The sequence below is a fragment of the Pelobates fuscus genome, chromosome 5 (genome assembly GCF_036172605.1).
Source record: "Pelobates fuscus isolate aPelFus1 chromosome 5, aPelFus1.pri, whole genome shotgun sequence".
NCBI classification, from domain to species: Eukaryota; Metazoa; Chordata; class Amphibia; order Anura; family Pelobatidae; genus Pelobates; species Pelobates fuscus.
Genome location: NC_086321.1, coordinates 55,089,892 through 55,113,205, shown reverse-complemented (window position 1 = coordinate 55,113,205; position 23,314 = coordinate 55,089,892). Strand labels below are relative to the sequence as shown.

Sequence of the window (23,314 nt, the reverse complement as noted above, 5' to 3'; positions counted from 1 at the left end):
TAAATTTTTAGCAAATATGTGACATTCATACCTGAAGTGTTTGTCCCTTTCCTGGTTATTTCTCATTGCAAGAGCAGTAATGATTTATATGTTTTACCAGCTGTGTCTAACTTTTAGCTATCTAATTTAAGGAACTGTATTAACCTTGTATTTTTTTTTTACCTTGTATGACAGTTGCATCCTTGGTTGGCTTGTTAATGAGGCCACTGTCAAACTTTGTTGGCGTTTTCTAGCTTTTGTTTGGAGAGTGGAAAGAAAGGCATATTTCTATGTTCTGTTTGTATTAAGTAAGAGGATATCTTTCATTACACACAAACACTTAGATTGATGGAGATGGATTTTTTGTTGTTGTAAATTTTAGGATCCAATTATTATCCATAGTTTTTTGCCTCATTGTAATCGGTGTTCTTGCATAAAACCCCCTTTCCCCATACATTTTCTTATTATTTTTGTTTGTTAACATACAGTTACAAACTAGAGATCCATTTCAATTCCATAGAAATAACAGTTCATAAGATACAATGTTTGGGCCGTAACCCCCCCCCCCCCCCCCAAAAAAAACCCCAACTATTTATAGTTACAGATCCAGGTATTTTAAATACATAAAATAAAGGGAATTGAACATGAACAGCCTGTCATTGCAATCCTGCAATCACTGTTACAATGTGTCAGCCAATGATTTGAATCATAAGCTGACACATTGTCTCCGTCCCTCTCTTCTACTCACTTACATTTGAAGTGAGAGAGGCAGAGATATATTTTCTAACTGTGTAAAAACATTAAAACAAAAGGAACTTAAAAATAAATAAATATTTCAGTGCTGATCAAAGCATTAACCATGTGATCAGCCTAATTAGGGTATTTAGTATGCTGGTACTATTCATAAATTTGTTTAGGGTCAATACAAATATCTTTTGACCTTTTATGTCAGCTGCAGCAATTTGATTTTTTGTGTGGGTGGAAGTGGGAATTGGGGAGTGGTCAGTGTGTCTTAGACAGGTAGGCAATAAAGACAATTACCCCCATAGTTTTTAACATGGAATTAATCCCCCATAGAATGGAACATTACTATACAGCGGAAGAGGTGTAGGCCATTCTGGCAGACAGTGAGAAGGACACTCCGTAAGCGAGTCCTCAAGTATTGGTGCACCACCACCATCTACAAGAGGATGCTTAGGAAGCTCAGTGCCAGAGGAAAACTGGGTACCCCCACATCTGATGCCCATGAAATGCCCCCATTCACAGCAACATCTGGCATCACAGTAATAGTAAATGCCTGCGAGTCACTAAAATACTTTGAGCTCTTTATGTCAGACGACATACTTGAGCTAATGGTTGCGCAATCAAACTTGTTTGCCAACCAATATCTTGCTGAGAATCCAGGGTCACATTACAATAAAATGCAGTAGAGGCTCCTCTTCAGCTCTCAGTCAGGATGAGTTGCTTGCCCTTCAGATCACAGATTGGAAGGATGTATAAATGCGATCTACAATGCACGACGAAAGTACAATGCCAGTGTCGAAGCGCATTGTAGACTACAGCAAGTACATAGGGGAGTAGATTTGGCTGACCAATGATACAACCGAAAAAGTAGGACCTGGTACAAAAAAAGCCATAGGAAGACCATACCCATTTTAATGCTCGGCTTGTCCTGACTACTCTTTGTTAGCCGTCTATACCAACTTATTGGCTCGTTTTACCAAATACTCTGACTTCTGTCAATTTTACAAGTTGGAAAGAGCATCTTATATAGTTGGGTGCCTGGATGGTGGCTTCGATGGGGTCCAGTCGGCTGCCTGAGGCTGTTGGGAATCAGAGTCTCTTCCAGTCCGCACTCCCTCTCCTTTTCCTCTCCCGTGCAGTGTTTTATGTTATCTGGGAAGAAGTAACCTACTTCCATCAGTAAGGGGACCTGGTTGCATTATTAAAGGTCCCCAGCGCTGACCTGGTAACTGAGGGTACCTTACTTAATGGGCCATGTTGGCGGGTGGGCTCCGGTGCAGTGGTCATTCCGCCACTGCCTGTGACTTACTTAAAAAAAACTGAAAAATTGGTACACGGGGGTACGGTTATATTCGTGAGGCAATGTTAAAACAAAATACTGAGGCTTTATTGCATATCAGGAATATGAAATGTGCTGTGAAAATGGAATTCATGTGTGGTAAAAATCCCAAATAAAAGAATAACGCTATATGGGCCCTGCATTTCTGTTAAAATATAAAAATTATAATTGAGGAGATACACACCTTTCCACCAAATTCTCAAAACCCGTACTAAATTGGTAATAAGAGATTGATATTAAAGGACTTATCAATCTCACACTATGTAGAACTATTACATTAGAAGTGACCCTCCAGACAGGGATGTTCAAAGCACTCTCAAAGCATCAAAACCACTAGACTTAATATAGTGGCTATGGCGCAAATAGGCTGTACTTTCTGCTGTGTACACATTGCCTTTTCTGAGAAAAGTCCGTGTTAAATTGCTGTCTAATGTCACCTCTAATGGCTGCTCCCTGTTCTGCAAGGAGATGTTAAACACTTCCCTTTAGAGATGCAGTGAGTCAATTCATCTCTATGAGGATATGCGAATAATCACAGGATGGCAATTTCCGCGTTGGATTGGCTGACAGCAGAGGAGTGGCTGTGCGCAGCAGGGGATATAAGGCAAGTAAATTGATTTACTTTATTAACTTAGGGAAAGCTTAATCTAAATGGCCCCAACATTGCTCTAGCGTTAGGAATACACGTTTGCTATAGAAAAAGAATATGTGAATAAATTGTGCAACTAAATTCAAGAATTATTGAAGAAAATAAAGAGCAACACATTTATGTCATAGCTCCCTTTGAGATTCCATGTATAAAATGCATTTAGATGTAAATGACTAGCTTGGTCAGGGCTGATCTACATGGAAACGTCAAAAAATAACTATGGTTCTTTTCAAGCTGTTACACAATAGGCAGTATGGGTATATTCTTCGACTTAAAGTTAAGAATAAGTGAGAAGTGGCCACAAGGCCAGACATGTAAAACAATGTAGTAATGTGTGTAGTGCTGCCCAATGAATCTATATATGACCAACAACAATATAAAGCTACTTTTGTTTTGTGCGTGAGCAAAGTCACCCTCAAAATAGACTTTAACAGAAACAACAGTACTGTTCAATAACTGCAATGAAGCAACATGCATAACCATTATGCAGCACAACATATGTTATTATAAGTATATGTCCCTACTTTAGCACTCTTCTGGGCATAAACTACATTCTTAGTACATACAGGCTAAGAACATAAATTATTTAATTATCAAGGATTTTTTATACCATGGCTGACTAGGAGTGAGGTTTTCAGGATTTTTAAAACTATAAACAATGTAAATGTTGATAAAACTTACATCTGGAGGCTATTGCTGCTGCTCTGTGCTCGCCTGCCTGCCCCCTAACACCCAGCATCTAATCCAGGCTTCAGGCAGTGAGTTAGTTACTTGGTGCCCAGAAACTGGTTTAAACACCAACCGGCAAATTGAACAGCAGCTAAATGGTTTTCGGTTATGACAATTTGGCTATTCACAAAAGACAAATTTGTTTTTTTCAAACGAACTTTCACTTTTATGTGGCTGCAGCTATGTTGTCTGTTGAAATCAGCAGTCATGGGTGATTCAGCTACTTACAAACAGCCACACTGCAGCGGAATTGGCTTCATTCGGTTATTCCAATTTCACGAATATAGACCAGGTGAATTGCACCTAACAATACTATATCTCACTCCATTTCAAAATAGCAGGGATCCATAAGACTCTATTCTGTTACAATTTGTTTTTGTTTGTTTGATTTTAGCCTATTCTGTGAACCACAGAGAAATTCTAACAATTCAGCAAAATTCAATTAGCTGAATTGCAAATGCTAATTTGGAATTGAGTGAACAGACGCCTTGGTGTAATGTCATTACAGCCCACAGGACCAATTGCAGAAAACTCATGGGGTAGCGTCAATGATCTGCAGCATCGTTATGTTGGGAATCAGGGTGCCAGGATACTGAGTGTTATGTCGACATCCGCTTGCCAGAGGTGGAGGCAAGAAGGAGCGCAAGCTTGTCTGTGTACAGATCCTCTACTACCCCACCACTAGACACTGGGAATGTTGCTGGTTCAACTTCCTCTCCTTTCTAGTTGCCAAAAGAGATTCACTGCAGGAAAGAAAGGGAATAAATCTATTCTATGTGTAGAATTGTCTATGCATGTGACTCTGTCTATGTTTGACATTGTGATTTTGTATGTGTGAGGTTTGCCAGGTAAATGGCTAGTTGTGTATGGGGAGGTGTGCACACACTTAGCTGAGTCTAGGCCTAGGGCACCCATAAATTCCTCAAGCTTAATTACACACATTTTCCCAATTGATGTGGCAGTGATGAGGGCAGGGGCATACAGATCACACTGGTGTCTATTTTTTTTTGTAACAATAATATGATTATTTACTGCACAAGAAAGGCACAATAATTACTTGTTTAGGTTACTTTATTCAGAGGTGAATATGGATAACTTGAACGATTGTTATGTGTGTTACTTATTCATGACTTGTGTCCCATTTAGGGGGTGCATCCTACTCATGAATATTGATTTCTGAAAAATTAAGATCTTTTAAAATATTCATACAGTATAAAGTTGATGTGGGATACTGGAAATTGCAGTATTGATAGAAGCCTAGATAGATTTAGGTGTCATTAAATGTGTTCTTTGAAATTGCATTTTAACTCTGACATCTGTGTGATAGTTAAAGAGTAATTATTTAGGTACTATTTTACCCTGGATCATACATGTTGAGTCTTTTAGTTATGAATCCAGTATAATTAATCACCGCTCTTTCGGAAGTTCCTAGGAACAAACAGGGACTCCAGGGTTATAATTATGTTAATCCGGTAAAAATGGCTGCTGGGATGCGAGAGATTAACTTTAAATAATGTATGTAGTTGAACATGCAGAATCAATGATTTTCTCTCCAAAATGCTGATTTAGATTTCTGAGCATGAGCTTTAAATTCTACATGGTATTTAGGCTTCAAATGTATATACAGCCAAAAAAAATATCAAAATTAGACTTCTGAGCAGTGCATGGTGTGCATACTGACATTGCTGTAAATAAACTGGGTATTTTTTGATTAGGCACTTTAAAGGTTTTTGCCCTCAACGTCTGTGACTCTTGAATTACAATTGTGTGCATTTTTCTCACAGTAGAAATAAAGCACAGAAAGCTATTTCACAAGTGAATAACCTTCATTCTAATGGCATCCATGATGTAGTGATGGTTACGGTTTAGTAGCTGAGAAAGTGCAATATTTATGCTGCTTTTGCATGATTTTTGTTACTGAGAAAAGTGCGTGGATGCATCTGTGCTTTTCACAAATAATCCCTCTCTTTGGCACGAGAGAAGTGCAAGGAAGAAATCACATTTTTCACAGATTTTGGTAACAGAAAATCTATCTAAACCTTAACTAAACGTACATTTTTCATGCGAAAAAAATACACTCCATACTCTGTTTTTAAATCGGTTTCTTGATGCCCAATTGCTAAATTCTAGCTCCAGCTCATGACAGCTAAAATTACTATGCATCATGTCGAAAAAGACCCACAATGGTACACACGTGGAATGGAATATTATATATATATATAACATGGATAGAGATCTAAATGGCAGACCTCACAGCACTGCACTTTTAAGAGCCAAAATTGGAGTAAGCTTTGACTTTATTTAGAGAAGCCCTCAGAATGGATGCATTAATCATTAGGCAATGGGTAAGAGTTCCATATCCTGAGTACCATATAAATTCTAGAGCAATGCTCTCTTTCTGCAATGGGCAGCGTGTAGCATTTCAAAGGAGAACTAAGATGCAGTCCAGACAGGCAGGGTTTCCTCTGCTACCACGATGAAAAAGACTAAATGGCAGACAGAGCAGTGCTTTAGTAACATCCTTACCCTTGGTCTCCACTAGATTAAACTTGAAAGGTTACTGAAACAGTTCCGAAATTCATGTGTCTGCTGTGGTTTTGAGCTGAAATTACGATAGTTTGTTTTTCGAATTTAACCTGTTTGCGGCCTGACATCTGCAGGAGTTTGACAACATTCTGGAATTTAGGAGTGGGCAGTGGAAGGATTACAAGCGAGCCCAAAGTTTTGCAAACTTAATAAAGGATAAACATTTTAAATGTGGATATAAAAGATCAATCTGAGTGAGATATTTTGTTGGGATGATTTGCGATCTTCTAGAAAAACCTAATTACAACAGAATACTGTCGACCTATTTAACGTATGAGTACCATGAGAATCCCATACCATTTTTTTTTACCCTTATTTATTGACTAGCTACAAAAGAAAGATGCGCTAGTCAATTTTTACAGTACGGAAAAAAAACCCTGAGGATGGCTAGACTAGTTTGATTTAACAAGGATTTATGTATTTTATATTTCTCATAGATTGACTGTATCTGTATGGCTCTTTATAAAGATAACAGACAGGCAGATTTCACAGAAAATAATAGAACCATCCTTTAGATTTGCCAGTGGTTTCCCCCCTCAAAAGATTTGACCACAATGGGCTGATTCAAAGACTGATAGAGGAAATTTGAATCCTGGCACATATAAACTAAAAAGACCAAAACAGATCATGTTTTTTTTTTCCATTTTCATTTCTTTAAAATGTTAATTCCTTTACCAGAATTGTCCTCAAAAACATTGCTGTGCAGCAATGCAATGAACGACCGAGCTAGACAGCGTCTGTCCCTGGCATGACTAATTAATAATAGTGAAACTCAATCTGCCTCCAGACAAACATTCATATTTCCAATTAAAATTCAACAATCGTCTCGCACAGTTACAGCAGCAGATTTTCAGCAATCACCTTGACACATCATTTACTGAAACAACGCTCTGCAGTTACAAGCAGTGGTCTTGATAGCAATTTAAGATAAGTATTTAAAGGTCTGAATGCTACATTCCACAAAATTACGATGCAGAGGGAGGGGTACTCCCAAGGGAGAGGTTTGGTTCCTGGGGATTTTTATCATTCAACTGTTTCATTCTCTTCTACACAGATATATAACCAATGTGTATTTCTATTGTTAAAGCACATGGACTAATCAGAAGAGACTGTTATCCAGTGGTTGAAGAAAGATCGAAAATGGGACCCTCCACCTCACAATAACTTTCCTTTCTATTTTTCTAAATTTTAAAATGTTAACATGCGAGAGTGCCCAATTGGTCTTGGACCTCACTAATTGACGAATCCAGTAGCGCAGGGGTGAAATGGGCCCATGTAGCCAATGAGGCATGCAGGCAGATGAATGGTTATGCTGGGACCAGCCTGTTAATATTCACCTTAGCTGCACATTAGTTACCAAACTGCATTGTAAATTCCGTGGAGGACTGTCCTCTGCAGTCCCATCCCTGAGAGATATTTGCATATGTGATTACATTCCAATAGAGACAAGGGACCCAAGGTTGTAGCCCCATGTGGGTTTGTAGGCTAGCATGGCTTCCAGCATTAGTCAAGGCCCTATCATTCCTTCATTTGCATACGTATAGACCCTAGCAGGGTAAAAGCTCCGTGAATCTTGAGTGCAGAGAAAAAAAAAATTCTTGTAGAACGCCAAACAGTTCAATCTACTCATAAAGAGGCAGAATAATATTTGGGAATCTCTAGTGGCGGGAGGAGGATGGAGGGAATTCTGGTATGGCTCTGCCTGTCCAGTTGGTGGATCCATTATGCCACATATAATGTCTCCTATAGACAGTGTTCACAGTACAATGAAAAATACATGCAATTGCATTGTGTTGTATGTTTAACATAGCTCATATTTTCATTGCACCTAATACCTTACCTCTTTCTTGGATGACATCCTGTGTATTCAGCTAGACTAGAGAATGTCTATCCATTCTTTCAGGCAGATGGAATGTTAGGGACAAAAGAACACTGGAGAATTGTTCAGTGTCCAGGACTGAGAGAAAGCAATAGCTTTGATAGTTGTGGTGAATCTCATGGGGAAAGCTGGCAGGACAAGACAAGTCTTGCCATGGCTCATGCATTTTGCTGCCAGCCTGCTTACTCCAAAATATATACAAGAAACAGCTTCCTGGCCTTTCTCTGAAAAATGTCCCCTAGATATTAGACAATCTATCCCAAATGGTTTTTTTCAGTTTGAAATCCATAACTATTAACTATAACTACTCTACATAAATACAGGATTATAAGTATTATTTATAAATTGCCAATATAACTCTTTACAAACAGACAAGTAGTTACAAAAAGACAAGTTGTAACAATAGGAACAGAAGGCGCTGAGGGCACAAGAGATTATATGTTTCTAATGTTGTGTAATTACATATAGTTTATAAATAATATTGTTTCTCTGTGTAATAGTGTGCTTCAATAAGAATCCTCACCAGAACAAGAGAAAATTACCTATTTGTCTCATGACAAGGTTTCCCTGCTTCTCTTCCCAGGCTCCTCTGAATCTCCTGCCCCAGGTCTTTTTATGTATATATTGCAGACACCCATGCAGATACACAGTCACACACTCTCATACATATGCAAATACACAGACACACACTGACACAAATGTGGATGCACAGACATACAGATAGAAACAGTGACATACATACAGATACAAATAGTGGAAATAGGATCCAGGCACTTCAACATCTTCAAATAAGTTTATTGGAACAAGTGAACTTGCTCCAATAAATGTATTGGAAGATATTGGAGTGTTTGAATCCTCTTTTTACTATTGGTTTCCACTCCTCTGGGCTAGTGCTGGCCCTTGGTCCAGTTTTAGCACCCTTTACTTCACGCGATTGGAGTGCGGTTCTTCTTTTCATTTTTTTGCAAATACATACAGATACAGACACACAGACACAAACACTGCCAAACATGCAGATACATAGACATACAGATACAAAAACTGACACACATGCAGATACAGACGCACAAATACAAACACTGACACAAATGCAGATATACAGATACACACTGTAACAAGAACAGACACACTTCGTTGCACGGATACACATGCAGATAGAGACACACAAATACAGTTGCACTGACATACACACAGATACATAGACACAGATACAAACACTGACACACATGCAGATGCACAGACACACATATACAAACACTGGCATATATACAGATACATATGCAGATACACACTAATACACAAACTGACACACATACAGTTGTACAGAAACACAGACACACACAATGTCACATATGCAGATACCCAGACATACAGATAAAGAAATACGTATACACACACTGACACACATGCAAATACATAGACACATAGATACAAACACTGACACACATGCAAATACATAGACACATAGATACAAACACTGACACACATTCAGATGCAGAGACACACAGATAAAAAACACTGATAAAGAAACAAACATTGACCACTGACACACATTCATTTGCACAGACACAGACACACATTCATTTGCACAAAAACTGATACACACACTGACACACATGCAGATGCAGACACAAAACATGACACAAGAAGATACAGAGACACAAACAATAACACACACAGATACAACACTGCATACACACACAGGTAACAATTTTGGCTTCTGCTGGCTGTGGCTGGTGGGAGTAAGGGGTTTGCTCCTCTCCCGGTTCGGCGCCACAGCTCACAATTCGGACTGTGGGTGAGCCGAGAGGAAGTGCCCGACTGTCATTTTTTCCAAGCTCTCCTGCGGACTAGAAGGGGCCTAGTTGCGCTATTAAAGTGCCACATTGCTGACCAGGTCCCTGAAGAAATATGTCCATCGAGTGGCCATGAGTGCATGGGCCACCTGATGGATACACTCACCCTCACTGGGCTTTCAACCTGAACTGCCATTACTGAAATTTATGGGAACTGATTTGGACCCCTGCGGGTACACGTACCACGGGTTGGGAACATCTGCTAAGTTTTGCTACGAAATGTGTACATTAGGAGAAAATCCTATTTAAAAATATATATTTTTTTCTCCCAGCTGTCAGTCAATCCCTCGGAGGGAGAGCACCCACAGGAGATCTTTCTGCTCTTCTCCCCATAGCAGCCACAGCGCGTGTGGAAACTCCCTAACCAGTGCATCTAGGGAGTATAGGAACAGAATCATGTGGCGTCACTCCGTTCCAAAGCCAACGTGTTTAGTTTACTGACGATATTTGCCCTTCTTGGGGATGTGACCCAAGCAGGGCAAATCAAAGAAGAATAGGGGCGGAGCAGAGGATGAAGAGGGATGGTACATGAAGATGGCAGCACTAGAATGGAGTAAAAGTAAGTAAATCTTTATATTTGACATTGAATACACCATATATTTGTGATATTTGGTGTATTCAATGTATATGGCAGCTGCTTAAGGTAAGTTAAGGTATTCATAACAGGTTCACTCTAAAGTGAAAATAAAGCATTACATAACTAACGAGTTATGGTGTATGGATAATTGATAGAGATAGCTCACCATGTCTATGTTTTGCATGATGTCCTGGAAGCAAGGGTGTCCCCGAAACTGCTCGAAGAGCTCCCTCTTATACAAGAGGGCGTATACCAGATTGGGATTGTGGTGAAGAGAATTTGACAGACATGAATTAATAATCTCCAACATCATTCGGATCACTTCCTCAATTACGTTCAGGTCTTGGGCCTATGGAAGAAACACAGATACATTTTAATTATTCAGATTACCAGAACTAGACTAGCTAACACTGCATTTGAACAACCTCCTCCATTTCAAACAAACCATACCTATTCACATTCCAACCACCTTTTTTACTGTGTTTCTCACCAGCTCAGAATGAGCCATTAGCCCCCCTCTGAGACAAAGTACAGAAACTGTGGAATCTTGACCTGTTATTCTTAAACTCACTACAAAAAGAACAGAATACAGCTAACCTTAAGCTGGTCCTCTGGTCCTGTCTTTGACTATACTTCAAGACCTTTTTCACGTTTTTTTTTATTTAGTACAAGGTCTAAGATCTGCGATCACTTTTTACAGCACATAGTTACAGGGTGAACCCTACCTTTCATAGCCCATGGATCTAAGCTGGTCCATAGCTTTCATAGCCCATGGATCTAGGCTGGTCCATAGCTTTCACAACCCATAGTTCTAGGCTGTTCCCTACCTTTTACAGCCCATACGTCTAGGCTGGATACTTATTTTTACAGCTCGTAGTTCCAAGCGGTTACTATATTACACAGCCCAGGTTTCTTTGATCCCAACCATTTGGCATAGGTAGAACCAATGTTATCCATCACTGTTCTAGAAGCCACTGACCTCTTCCGTAAAAATAAATAATATATATATATATATATATATATATAGTACCAACCAAAAGGCTTGTAATGCAGTGGTAGCACATAACACAATCTTTTATACACACACCCTATGCAGATTATTTTATGTAATGTACATTATACTTGTAAAATTATTTAAAAAATAGTATCCAGTGCCCTCTGTGAACCTTTTAATAATACATCTGAAACCATGTAAACAGCATTCAGAGAAGTATAACTCTCCCTATACTGCCACGTCACACTATATGTGACGTGGCATTCATACTGGAAGAAGTTTGTGTTTGGATCTGGGAAGGTTATGGATGGGACAATTTTACCCACAAACAATTCTAAAAAAAAGGAGAACTCTCAGTTTGAAAGGGTAAAAAAACAAGGAAATTGTATTTTGGATAGAAGAAAACTGCAGGCTTACAAAAGAGAAGTTATTTTATTCTTTTTTTTTGTCAAAGTTTAAAAATGCTATGATACAACGAGTAGTCAAAAGAGATTAGGCAGCGGTTTAGCATAAAATGGAATGCATGTCTGCTTCAGGCACCATGATACCTCCCTAATGTGGATAGCAGGGGTCACAATAAGCCTATAACAGACCATGGCTGTTTCTCAACAGTGACAAGTGCTTTGTGTCCTGGATGTAATGGAACTGCGAGGCATGTGCTCTTTTAGGTCCTGGAGGCTGATACGCTGTGAGAAGAATGTCTTGAGGTAATGTAAAAGATGCAGGCAAATGAGAAAGGACAGGAGTCAGCAATGGGAACGGACCTTTACTATGCCTCTCGCCAGGGGCAATTTGGTACAATGAATCATGAATTTTGTATGTAGATGTCACAACAAGGGCATCAAATTAAGGAACCCAGAAAATGTTGTATCTGGTTTACTGAATCTCAAAAATCCACTGATTTTAAATCTATGACACCCCCAAAACTGAATGCTCCTTAGTTCTTTTAATGGAAGTAAGGAAGTGGTGCTAGCATAACAGATAGCACAGACCTGACCTGAAATAAATAATGTAATCTCAGTATGAGGTGTTCCTGTACCCTAATCTTATCAGACCAGCCATGTAGTGGTCCTTTGTTTCCTGAATCTAATCCGGTTTTAGGATGCTCACTGACTGACCTGAAATTTTTCTAATGTTTCCTCATCTTGCCTCTTAAGTCTAATCATTTTACCAAGCATACCCAATAAGTGAGTGCACTGCTAGTTTGTACAATAAATAACTCTTACAACTTTGAACAAAAAGCTGTGTTTTGGTCTCCATTAATGAGAAACATAGGGCATATTTTGCTTTCTAAAAGCACCATACTCCAGATATGCTTTTAGATGTACTTTCAGTCGTTTCCATTAACTGGATTTTTAGAAAGTAAATCACGGAACTGGGGCTTTACAATGCAGTTGCTTTACCACACAAACATTAGAATTGCGTCAGGACTAAACAAAATGGGTGGAGTGAGATGTAAGTTGGATTTTGTAAGGTATGCTAGGTGTTTACAATAAGAACTCTAATAATGTCTGTATGCAGCAACTGCAGTCATATTACAGCAACAGGTGGTTTGTCATAGCATTTAAAAGAAATAGGAAATGTAGTGTGATTAAATGGACTGTTTTCTGCTACTCCATAACCTTTCATGTAACCCTCAGATGCCATTTTTCTGCAGATGTGAGCTGCATTTTATAATCACATGGTACTACATAGTTAGTAGTATATTATAATAATGGTATGGCTGCTTTCAATGTATTGAGCATTCTATTTGAGGGTTCTCTTTGAGAACACGCTACTTATCCCATAATATTCTGCTGGACATTGGATTACAGGAGAAGATTAGTCCTTGTTCCTTTAGTAGGGTAATTATTTAAATATAATTAACATTTATTACTCTATGTATAATATTTGACACACCACTCCAAATGAGAGTCTTTAATTCCACAACACTGTAAAGGTGTGTGTATATGTATGTGTATATATACTTATACATATATACACACACATATATATATATATATACTAAGCTATATGTGGTGGGAAAAAAAGTGTGGATGAAAACCCCTTCCACCTGAAGTAAGTACATTGCTAAACACAAATACACACACCAGTCAAGCCACAAGACTTGATTTTCCCACAGAAATCTCACTTTAGTGCTCTCACTACTGCAAGGGATTCTGGGTAGGTATATGCAAATGATCTCAACAAAGAACCCACATTTTGCCTCAAAATTCCACTTTATACATACATTCCATAGAGTATGTGTTGCTGTATACAACAGCTTTGAAACACAACTAGGAAGAGGAGCAAAGCCAGTGAACAAAGGAAGAGGAGCAAAGCCAGTGAACTACAGATGGACAGCCATTTTGCATACGCCTACCCAGAATCCCTTGCAGTAGTGAGTGCACTGTTAAAGTGAGATTTCTGTGATAAAAGTGCTTGACTGGTGTGTGTATTTGTGTGTAGCAGTTTATCCATTTACTTCAGGTGGAAGGGGTTTTCATCCACACTTTTTCCCCACCACAGCTCTGTTGGTATGTACTTTACAAGTTACGCCAAGCCTCCATTGCAAGCCAGTAACCAACCCCATTACCAACCAAACATTTGTCCATGAGTGGTTCACGGGCTTTGCTCCTCTTCCTGAGTTGTGTTTCAAAGCTGTTGTATACAGCAGACACATACTCCAAGAAATCCATGTATAAAGTGGAATTTTGAGGCAAAAATGTGGTTCTTTGTTGAGCTCATTTGCTTACACCTACCCACAATCTCTTCCAGTAGTGAGAGCACTGTTAAAGAGAGATTTCTGTGGGAAAAGCAAGTCTTATGGCTTGACTGGTGTATTTGTGTTTAGCAATGTATTAACTATTAACGACTCCCACAGTGCAAAATTAAAAAACATATATATTCAGCCAAAGATAAACACTCACAAGATAAAAAGCACCCCAAAAGGTTCATAGACTGCATATCAACAGCTGTATATATCACCATTTACCATTCAGCAGCAGTATTTCTCTAATACATAGATGTGTCCCATTACCATTTATCTGGCTGGAATTTTCAGTGTGACCGATCTCAACCCAAACAACCTTTTCCACTAGGCTTTTCAGGTTTTCCCACTAGGTTATGAATGGAAAATTGCTTTGAATTGCCATGTAGGTACAACATTCAGAGCACACAGATCTGCTACCAGTATTCAATAGTACAGAGGATACCGAACTCCCTTGGTCCACAGGGTGCAATAGGACCTGAGGTAGGCCAAACCCCACTTTTCAGTTTAGAAAGTAGACAATGGTCCAGGCACAAAGTGTAAGCAAAGTACAAGTAACATTTCAACCCTCAAAGGGTCTTTTTTTAAGCTACATGCACCTTATTTAAATTTGCAATTGACAGTGATGTGGTAGTTTGAGAAAGATAGTTTGAGGGTCAAAATGTTGCTTGTACACTGCTCCAATAAACCTGCATTTTGAGGTACGTTGCTGGTTATTAGCCAGCAGCCATAAAAATACTTGGCTGAACTTGGCCCTATTCACCATCCCCTGTGCGAACCTTCTCCTGCTTACGTATAGAGTTAAAACCAACTTCATAACACCTGGTTGTTTTTATTTTGAGTAATACATGAGACATTAGAGGGAGATTGTTATAATGCTCCCAATAATAAAAAGGTAGACGTTTCTTAAGGAACAATGTTCTCTGCTACATAAAAACTAAATGCAATAGAAGTTTAAAAACAAATACCAATCAGGGGTTTTGAGCGTGGCACCAGTTAACCTCAGTGCTGGTCTGGCAGCATGGTCAAAGCTGCACTAAATGAAAGGGTGTCTCTCCAGTGGAATTCCTGCAATTCTTACGGGTTTTGTGTTTGTCTTATAAAGGCTTGTGTACATTATAGCCCCTGACTGGCGGGGACATTTACTGGCAATCAGGGGAAGCACAACATTAATCCTTTGAGTGCCACATAGTTGAGAATGGCAGTGTCAGACACTGCTTACCCTAAGTCAAACCTGCACACTCCTCAGGGTTATAAGGCAAGCTATCAATTACGTCTCAAACACCAGGAGAGTTAGACAGTAGACTACCAAGCAGGATTCCAGTAACTCCATAAGCACTCAGAGTTAGACAGATAGCACGCACTCCATAAACATTCAGAGAGTTATTCAGGAGATAGCACGCACTCCATAAACATTCAGAGAGTTATACAGGAGATAGCACGCACTCCATAAGCACTCCGAGAGTTATACAGGGGATAGCACGCACTCCATAAACATTCAGAGAGTTATTCAGGAGATAGCACGCACTCCATAAGCACTCCGAGTTATACAGGGGATAGCACGCACTCCATAAACATTCAGAGAGTTATACAGGGGATAGCACGCACTCCATAAACATTCAGAGAGTTATACAGGGGATAGCACGCACTCCATAAACATTCAGAGAGTTATACAGGGGATAGCACGCACTCCATAAGCACCCATGAGAGTCATACAGGAGATAGCACGCACTCCATAAACATTCAGAGAGTTATACAGGGGATAACACTCTCTCCATAAGCACTCCAAGAGTTCTACAGGAGATAGCACGCACTCCATAAACAGTCAGAGAGTTATACAGGGGGTAGCACGCACTCCATAAGCACTCCGAGAGATATACAGGGAATAGCACGCACTCCATAAGCACTCCGAGAGTTATACAGGGGATAACACGCACTCCATAAGCACTCAGAGAGTTATACAGGGAATAGCACGCACTCCATAAGCACTCCGAGAGTTATACAGGGAATAGCACGCACTCCATAAGCACTCAGAGAGTTATACAGGGGATAGCACGCACTCCATAAGCACTCAGAGAGTTATACAGGGGATAGCACGCACTCCATAAACAGTCAGAGAGTTATACAGGGGGTAGCACGCACTCCATAAGATATACAGTGAATAGCACGCACTCCATAAGCACCCATGAGAGTTATACAGGAGATAGCACGCACTCCATAAACATTCAGAGAGTTATACAGGAGATAGCACGCACTCCATAAGCACTCCGAGAGTTATACAGGAGATAGCACGCACTCCATAAACATTCAGAGAGTTATACAGGGGATAACACTCTCTCCATAAGCACTCCGAGAGTTATACAGGAGATAGCACGCACTCCATAAACATTCAGAGAGTTATACAGGGGATAGCACGCACTCCATAAGCACTCCGAGAGATATACAGGGAATAGCACGCACTCCATAAGCACTCCGAGAGTTATACAGGGGATAACACGCACTCCATAAGCACTCAGAGAGTTATACAGGGAATAGCACGCACTCCATAAGCACTCAAAGAGTTATACAGGGGATAGCACGCACTCCATAAACAGTCAGAGAGTTATACAGGGGATAGCACGCACTCCATAAACAGTCAGAGAGTTTTACAGGGGGTAGCACGCACTCCATAAGCACTCCGAGAGATATACAGGGAATAGCACGCACTCCATAAGCACTCCGAGAGTTATACAGGAGATAGCACGCACTCCATAAACATTCAGAGAGTTATACAGGGGATAGCACGCACTCCATAAGCACTCAGAGAGTTATACAGGGAATAGCACGCACTCCATAAGCACTCAAGAGAGTTATACAGGAGATAGCACGCACTCCATAAGCACTCAAGAGAGTTATACAGGAGATAGCACGCACTCCATAAACATTCAGAGAGTTATACAGGAGATAGCACGCACTCCATAAACATTCAGAGAGTTATACAGGAGATAGCACGCACTCCATAAACATTCAGAGAGTTATACAGGAGATAGCACGCACTCCATAAACAGTCAGAGAGTTATACAGGAGATAGCACGCACTCCATAAACATTCAGAGAGTTATACAGGAGATAGCACGCACTCCATAAACAGTCAGAGTTATACAGGGGGTAGCACGCACTCCATAAGCACTCCGAGAGATATACAGGGAATAGCACGCACTCCATAAGCACTCAGAGAGTTATACAGGGAATAGCACGCGCTCCATAAACATTCAGAGAGTTATACAGGGGATAGCACGCACTCCATAAGCACTCAGAGAGTTATACAGGGGATAGCACACACTCCATAAACAGTCAGAGAGTTATACAGGGGATAGCACGCACTCCTTGAACAGTCAGAGAGTTATACAGGGGATAGCACGCACTCCATAAACAGTCAGAGAGTTATACAGGGGGTAGCACGCACTCCATAAGCACTCCGAGAGATATACAGGGAATAGCACGCACTCCATAAGCACTCCAAGAGTTATACAGGAGATAGCACGCACTCCATAAGCACTCCAAGAGTTATACAGGAGATAGCACGCACTCCATAAGCACTCCAAGAGTTATACAGGAGATAGCACGCACTCCATAAGCACTCCGAGAGTTATACAGGGAATAGCACGCACTACATAAACATTCAGAGAGTTATACAGGGGGTAGCACGCACTCCATAAACAGTCAGAGAGTTATACAGGGAATAGCACGCACTCCATAAACAGTCAGAGAGTTATACAGGGGATAGCACGCACTCCATAAACATTCAGAGAGTTATACAGGAGATAGCACGCACTCCATAAACATTCAGAGAGTTATACAGGGGATAGCACACACTCCACAAACATTCAGAGTGTTATACAGGGGATAGCACACATTCCATAAACATTCAGAGAGTTATACAGGGGATAGCACGCACTCCATAAACATTCAGAGAGTTATACAGGTGGTAGCACGCACTCCATAAGCACTCAGAGTTATACAGGAGAACACGCACTCCATAAACATTCAGAGAGTTATACAGGGGATAGCACGCACTCCATAAACATTCAGAGAGTTATACAGGGGATAGCACACATTCCATAAACATTCAGAGAGTTATACAGGGGATAGCACGCACTCCATAAACATTCAGAGAGTTATACAGGGGATAGCACGCACTCCATAAGCACTCCGAGAGTTATACAAGGAATAGCACGCACTCCATAAACATTCAGAGAGTTATACAGGGGACAGCACGCACTCCATAAACATTCAGAGAGTTATACAGGAGATAGCACGCACTCCATAAGCACTCCGAGAGTTATACAGGAGATAGCACGCACTCCATAAGCACTCCGAGAGTTATACAGAGAATAGCACGCACTCCATAAGCATTCCGAGAGTTATACAGGGGATAGCACGCACTCCATAAGCACTCCGAGAGTTATGCAGGGAATAGCACGCACTCCTTAAGCGCTGAGAGTTACACAATGGGACAGCATGCACTCCAATCGGTAGGTTATACAGCAGGATTCAACTCACTGCATAACCACATACAGGGTTGCAAAGAGCATCATGAGAATTGTAGTCTACAACAGCTATGGATATTTTTTTCAGAAATCCCTATCATCATAAAAGTGTGGTCCCACCAAAACCAAAATGGAATGTTCTGCCATAGAGCAGCTAGGATTTTCTATGTTAGAATAGTTATCCCCTCCCACCCCCCCTCCAGAAAACATGACATATTTGCCTTATTATCTAGCACACAAGTATATTCTTTACTTAAAGGGACACAATGCTCTGTAATCACTTACAGAGCAATACAGTGTACATGTAAAGAATCTTTGAGCGCTATTTCAACATTTTAACGGAAACTGCTCACAAGTGGACAAAACCAGACCTCTTAAAGCCCTTTTACTTGTGGCCCACATAAATAGAGGACAAGATTGAAAACTATATCTCATGGACTATACCTGGAGATGCATCTGCCTCCTCTAAAATGGCTACTAAAAACAGAGCTCAGCCTGATGTGCACCAAATCCACTGTGAACAGTTTGTGTCTGGGCGTCTAAACATGTAAATGCTTGCATTCATTTCTACTGATAATTTTGTCGTTTTATTTTTGACTTGGAACTGGGCACATCCAATATACCAAAACATACATACACTTGGTGAAAATAACTTTAATTCTATAGGTTTGCTAGCTGTAGGCCAGGCGGGTGTACACATAAAATGAAAAAGCACTGTAAAATGGCAGTCTATCATTTTTGTCAAGACAGAGCTGCTTTAACAAAACAAAAATAAAACACAAAGTAGTACATAACTTTTTATTTATTTGGTCAGAATGAAAACATGGAGGGGTCAATAATAATTACTGTGTCATAAATCAAAAATGAAATCAAATTTTGCTTTCTGTGTGGATTTTTTTTTTATTCCTTTCCCTATGGATTCATACGGAATTGATTTGCATATTATAAAACGTTTGCAGTGAAAACTATGCCACAGCATGTCCAATTGAAATAAAAATATACAGAGAATTCTAACTGTTAGAGGAAACACCGAGGTCGGGAGCCAAATGTCCAGATAATGTAAAATGTACAGTTTATGAAAAGCAGTCTGGCAAAGCTGTAGAAATTTAATACATGCTTTTTGAGAACAAGACTAATCTGAAATTTGAACAGATGTAAGCACTGTTCTTCAAAAGACAGCCAGAGTCTCCATGGGGCCTGGTATTAACACTCTGAATGCAGGAGGCAGGACGCTACTTACCCTTCTAGCAATAAAAGGGTTAAAACTTACATTTAATTGTAAGACCTGAAACCTGATAAGCTAAAGTTTCATTTAACTGTACATTAATTAACTCACAGAGGAGATAAAACAGATACCTAAAAACTGCTCTCTAGACATAAAAAAAGGAAACTATGTGCAGACACAAAGACAAGTAAGCCACCTTCGAACAATAAAAGCCCTGGTGAACTTCATGATAACTTAGTAACTTTCCACTCACACAAGCTTGGAGATAGAGCTAAAACACTAACCAACCAAACTTCAATATACAGGGGGGAAAAAAAGGAAAATCTTTCCATGTCATATATATATATACCGTATTTTTCGCTCCATAAGACGCACCTCACCATAAGACGCACCTAGTTTTTAGAGGAAGAAACCCAGAAAAAAATATTCTGAACAAACTGTCCCATAGTGTTTCTTACTATGGGACAGTTTGTACAGAATATTTTTTTTCTCCCATGTCCCATAGTGTCCCCCCCTCCCCATAGACTTCATCTCCCCCCCCCCTCCCCATAGACTTCATCTCCCCCCCCCCCTCCCCATAGACTTCATCTCCCCCCCCCCCCTCCCCATAGACTTCATCTCCCCCCCCCCCCTCCCCATAGACTTCATCTCCCCCCCCCCCCTCCCCATAGACTTCATCTCTCCCCCCCCTCCCCATAGACTTCATCTCCCCCCCCCCCTCCCCATAGACTTCATCTCCCCCCCCCCTCCCCATAGACTTCATCTCCCCCCCCCCTCCCCATAGACTTCATCTCCCCCCCCCCTCCCCATAGACTTCATCTCCCCCCCCCTCCCCATAGACTTCATCTCCCCCCCCCCTCCCCATAGACTTCATCTTCCCCCCCCTCCCCATAGACTTCATCTTCCCCCCCCCTCCCCATAGACTTCATCTTCCCCCCCCCTCCCCATAGACTTCATCTCCCCCCCCTCCCCATAGACTTCATCTCCCCCCCCCTCCCCATAGACTTCATCTCCCCCCCCCTCCCCATAGACTTCATCTCCCCCCCCTCCCCATAGACTTCATCTCCCCCCCCCTCCCCATAGACTTCATCTCCCCCCCCCTCCCCATAGACTTCATCTCCCCCCCCCTCCCCATAGACTTCATCTCCCCCCCCTCCCCATAGACTTCATCTCCCCCCCCTCCCCATAGACTTCATCTCCCCCCCTCCCCATAGACTTCATCCCCCCCCCTCCCCTCCCCATAGACTTCATCCCCCTCCCCATATTCTTCTCTCCCATACTGTCCCCCTCCCCTTGTCCCATAATTACTTACCCGTCTTGTAGCGTTGGCCGGCAGCACAGGGCGCACCGCGGTAGTGGAACTTGAATTTCATGTTCCGGTTTCCGGCGGGACTGAAAGGAAGTGCGCACTCAGCTTGTGCACACTTCCTTTCAGTCCCGCCGGAAACCGGAACATGAAATTCAAGTTCCACTACCGCGGTGCGCCCTGTGCTGCCGGCCAACGCTGCAAGACAGGTAAGTAAAGCTTCATATTCGCTCCATAAGACGCACAGACATTTCCCCTCACTTTTGAGGGGAAAAAAAGTGCGTCTTATGGAGCGAAAAATACGGTATATATATATATATATATATATATATATATATATATATATATTACATGCCACCATATTTGTGGTGGGGAAAAAAGTGTGGATGAAAACCCCTTCCACTTGAAGGACGTGGATAGTTAATGAATTGCTAAACACAAAAAGACACACCAGTCAAGCCATAAGACTTGCTTTTCCCACAGAAATCTCACTTTAACACTGCTCTCACTACTGCAAGGGATTCTGGGTAGGCATATGCAAATTAGCAAAAACATGTCTACCCAGAATCCCTTGCAGTAGTGAGAGCACTGTTAAAGTGAGATTTCTGTGGGAAAACCAAGTCTTATGGCTTTACTGGTGTGTGTATCTAAACACAAATACACACATATATATTAGGTAGAATTGCTTCCAGCATGCATCTTTTTTTAACCCTAGTTCTCAGGATGACAAAGAGTTGGACGTAATCTACATTCGTCACACACAGTCCTTTTTAAGTCTAAAACCACAGGTGTAAGACACCACAGAAATGTTCTGGACTCTGCTATGGCCTACTTAAAGCACACGGGTCATCACCCCTTTTAATAGGAGTATATGGGACACATAGTTCAATACTTGGCAGTAGTCTTATTCATCATGTGAGATGAATAAAATGGCCGTTTCTGCCGATAACAGCTAGACTTTGAACCTGGCATAGGCAACCTTCGGCACTGCAGATGCTTTAGACTACACCTCCCATGATGCTTTTCCAGCATTATGTGGGATGTAGTCCATAACATCTGGGATGCCGAAGGTTGCCTATCCCTGCACCAAGCTATGAAGGAGTGAGGGCTGGGACGTGTGTAATAGTTTGTTTATATTGTTATTAGACAATGTATTTATTCACTAAAAAAGGTGTGTTTTATTAGTAACATGTCCATTCTCTAAACTTCTTGGTTTCAGGAATAAGTCTATTTAAGTGTGTGTGCATATATATATATATATATATATATATATACATATATATATATATGTATTTATTTACATATACACACACACATATATATATATATATATATATATATATATATATATATACATATATACATACATATATACACACACACCCGGCACAACATTGTTGGCCACTCTATGTGGACAAGGGCAAAGGATGACGTTTTTTTTTATAACAGGAGAAGGCTGAGCTTATTACAATGACTCACAGGTTGCCAAGATGGAAGCACTTGGTTATAGGATATAAATAGTTATAGCTTAAATATAGATAAGAAGTAAGCATAGTGTTAAAATGTCTTTAAAATAATAAACCAAGCAAAATCATTACAGAGTACTGTAGCTTCAAGGATATAATGTTTATCATTTATGTAATAAGGATATAGTTATTATTATTTATATTGTGCCAAAAGGTGTGAATAAAAAATAAAAAATCTACTTGTCAGTCATCACAGTTTGCTTGTCCAGACACTAAATTTCAAATGAGAAAATTTGGAAAAGATTATGGATGATGCAAGATTTGCTGTCAAAATTAACACTGCTACATTCCCTGTGGTAGCTATGTAGAAACTATTTTCAGTTGTGATTTTGAAAGAGACCATTTACTAACAAGGGATGTATGTCGCTTTTAACAGAGAACTGTTTAAATGTTCTATATTCAGGTGCAAGTAATAAGTGCATTGGAATTTTAGAGCCAATAATGTTTCAGAGTTGCACTTCTGATTGAAGAAAATAATGTTAAAGGAACACAGTATCTATACAGGAATACAAACATATTTTTTTACTATAGTTTATATAGATAAAAATCACTGTTTAGGTCCCTGGTTGGCCCGACCTCACTCTGCCTCTATGGCTGAGATAATCAAATTTCACTATCGCAGCAAATCCAATGCTTTAGCATAGAAAA

The 23,314-nt window shown here is 40.4% G+C and overlaps 1 protein-coding gene across 3 annotated transcripts in view; it reads right to left on the bottom strand.

The window, feature by feature from the left end:
• Positions 1 to 23,314, bottom strand: part of DYM (dymeclin) — a 337,693-nt gene that overhangs the window by 63,667 nt on the left and 250,712 nt on the right. For all 3 annotated transcript variants that reach the window (XM_063453857.1, XM_063453858.1, XM_063453855.1), the window contains one exon: positions 10,505 to 10,687. In XM_063453857.1, the coding sequence (XP_063309927.1) occupies positions 10,505 to 10,687 (183 nt within the window). The remainder of the gene's footprint in view (positions 1 to 10,504; positions 10,688 to 23,314) is intronic.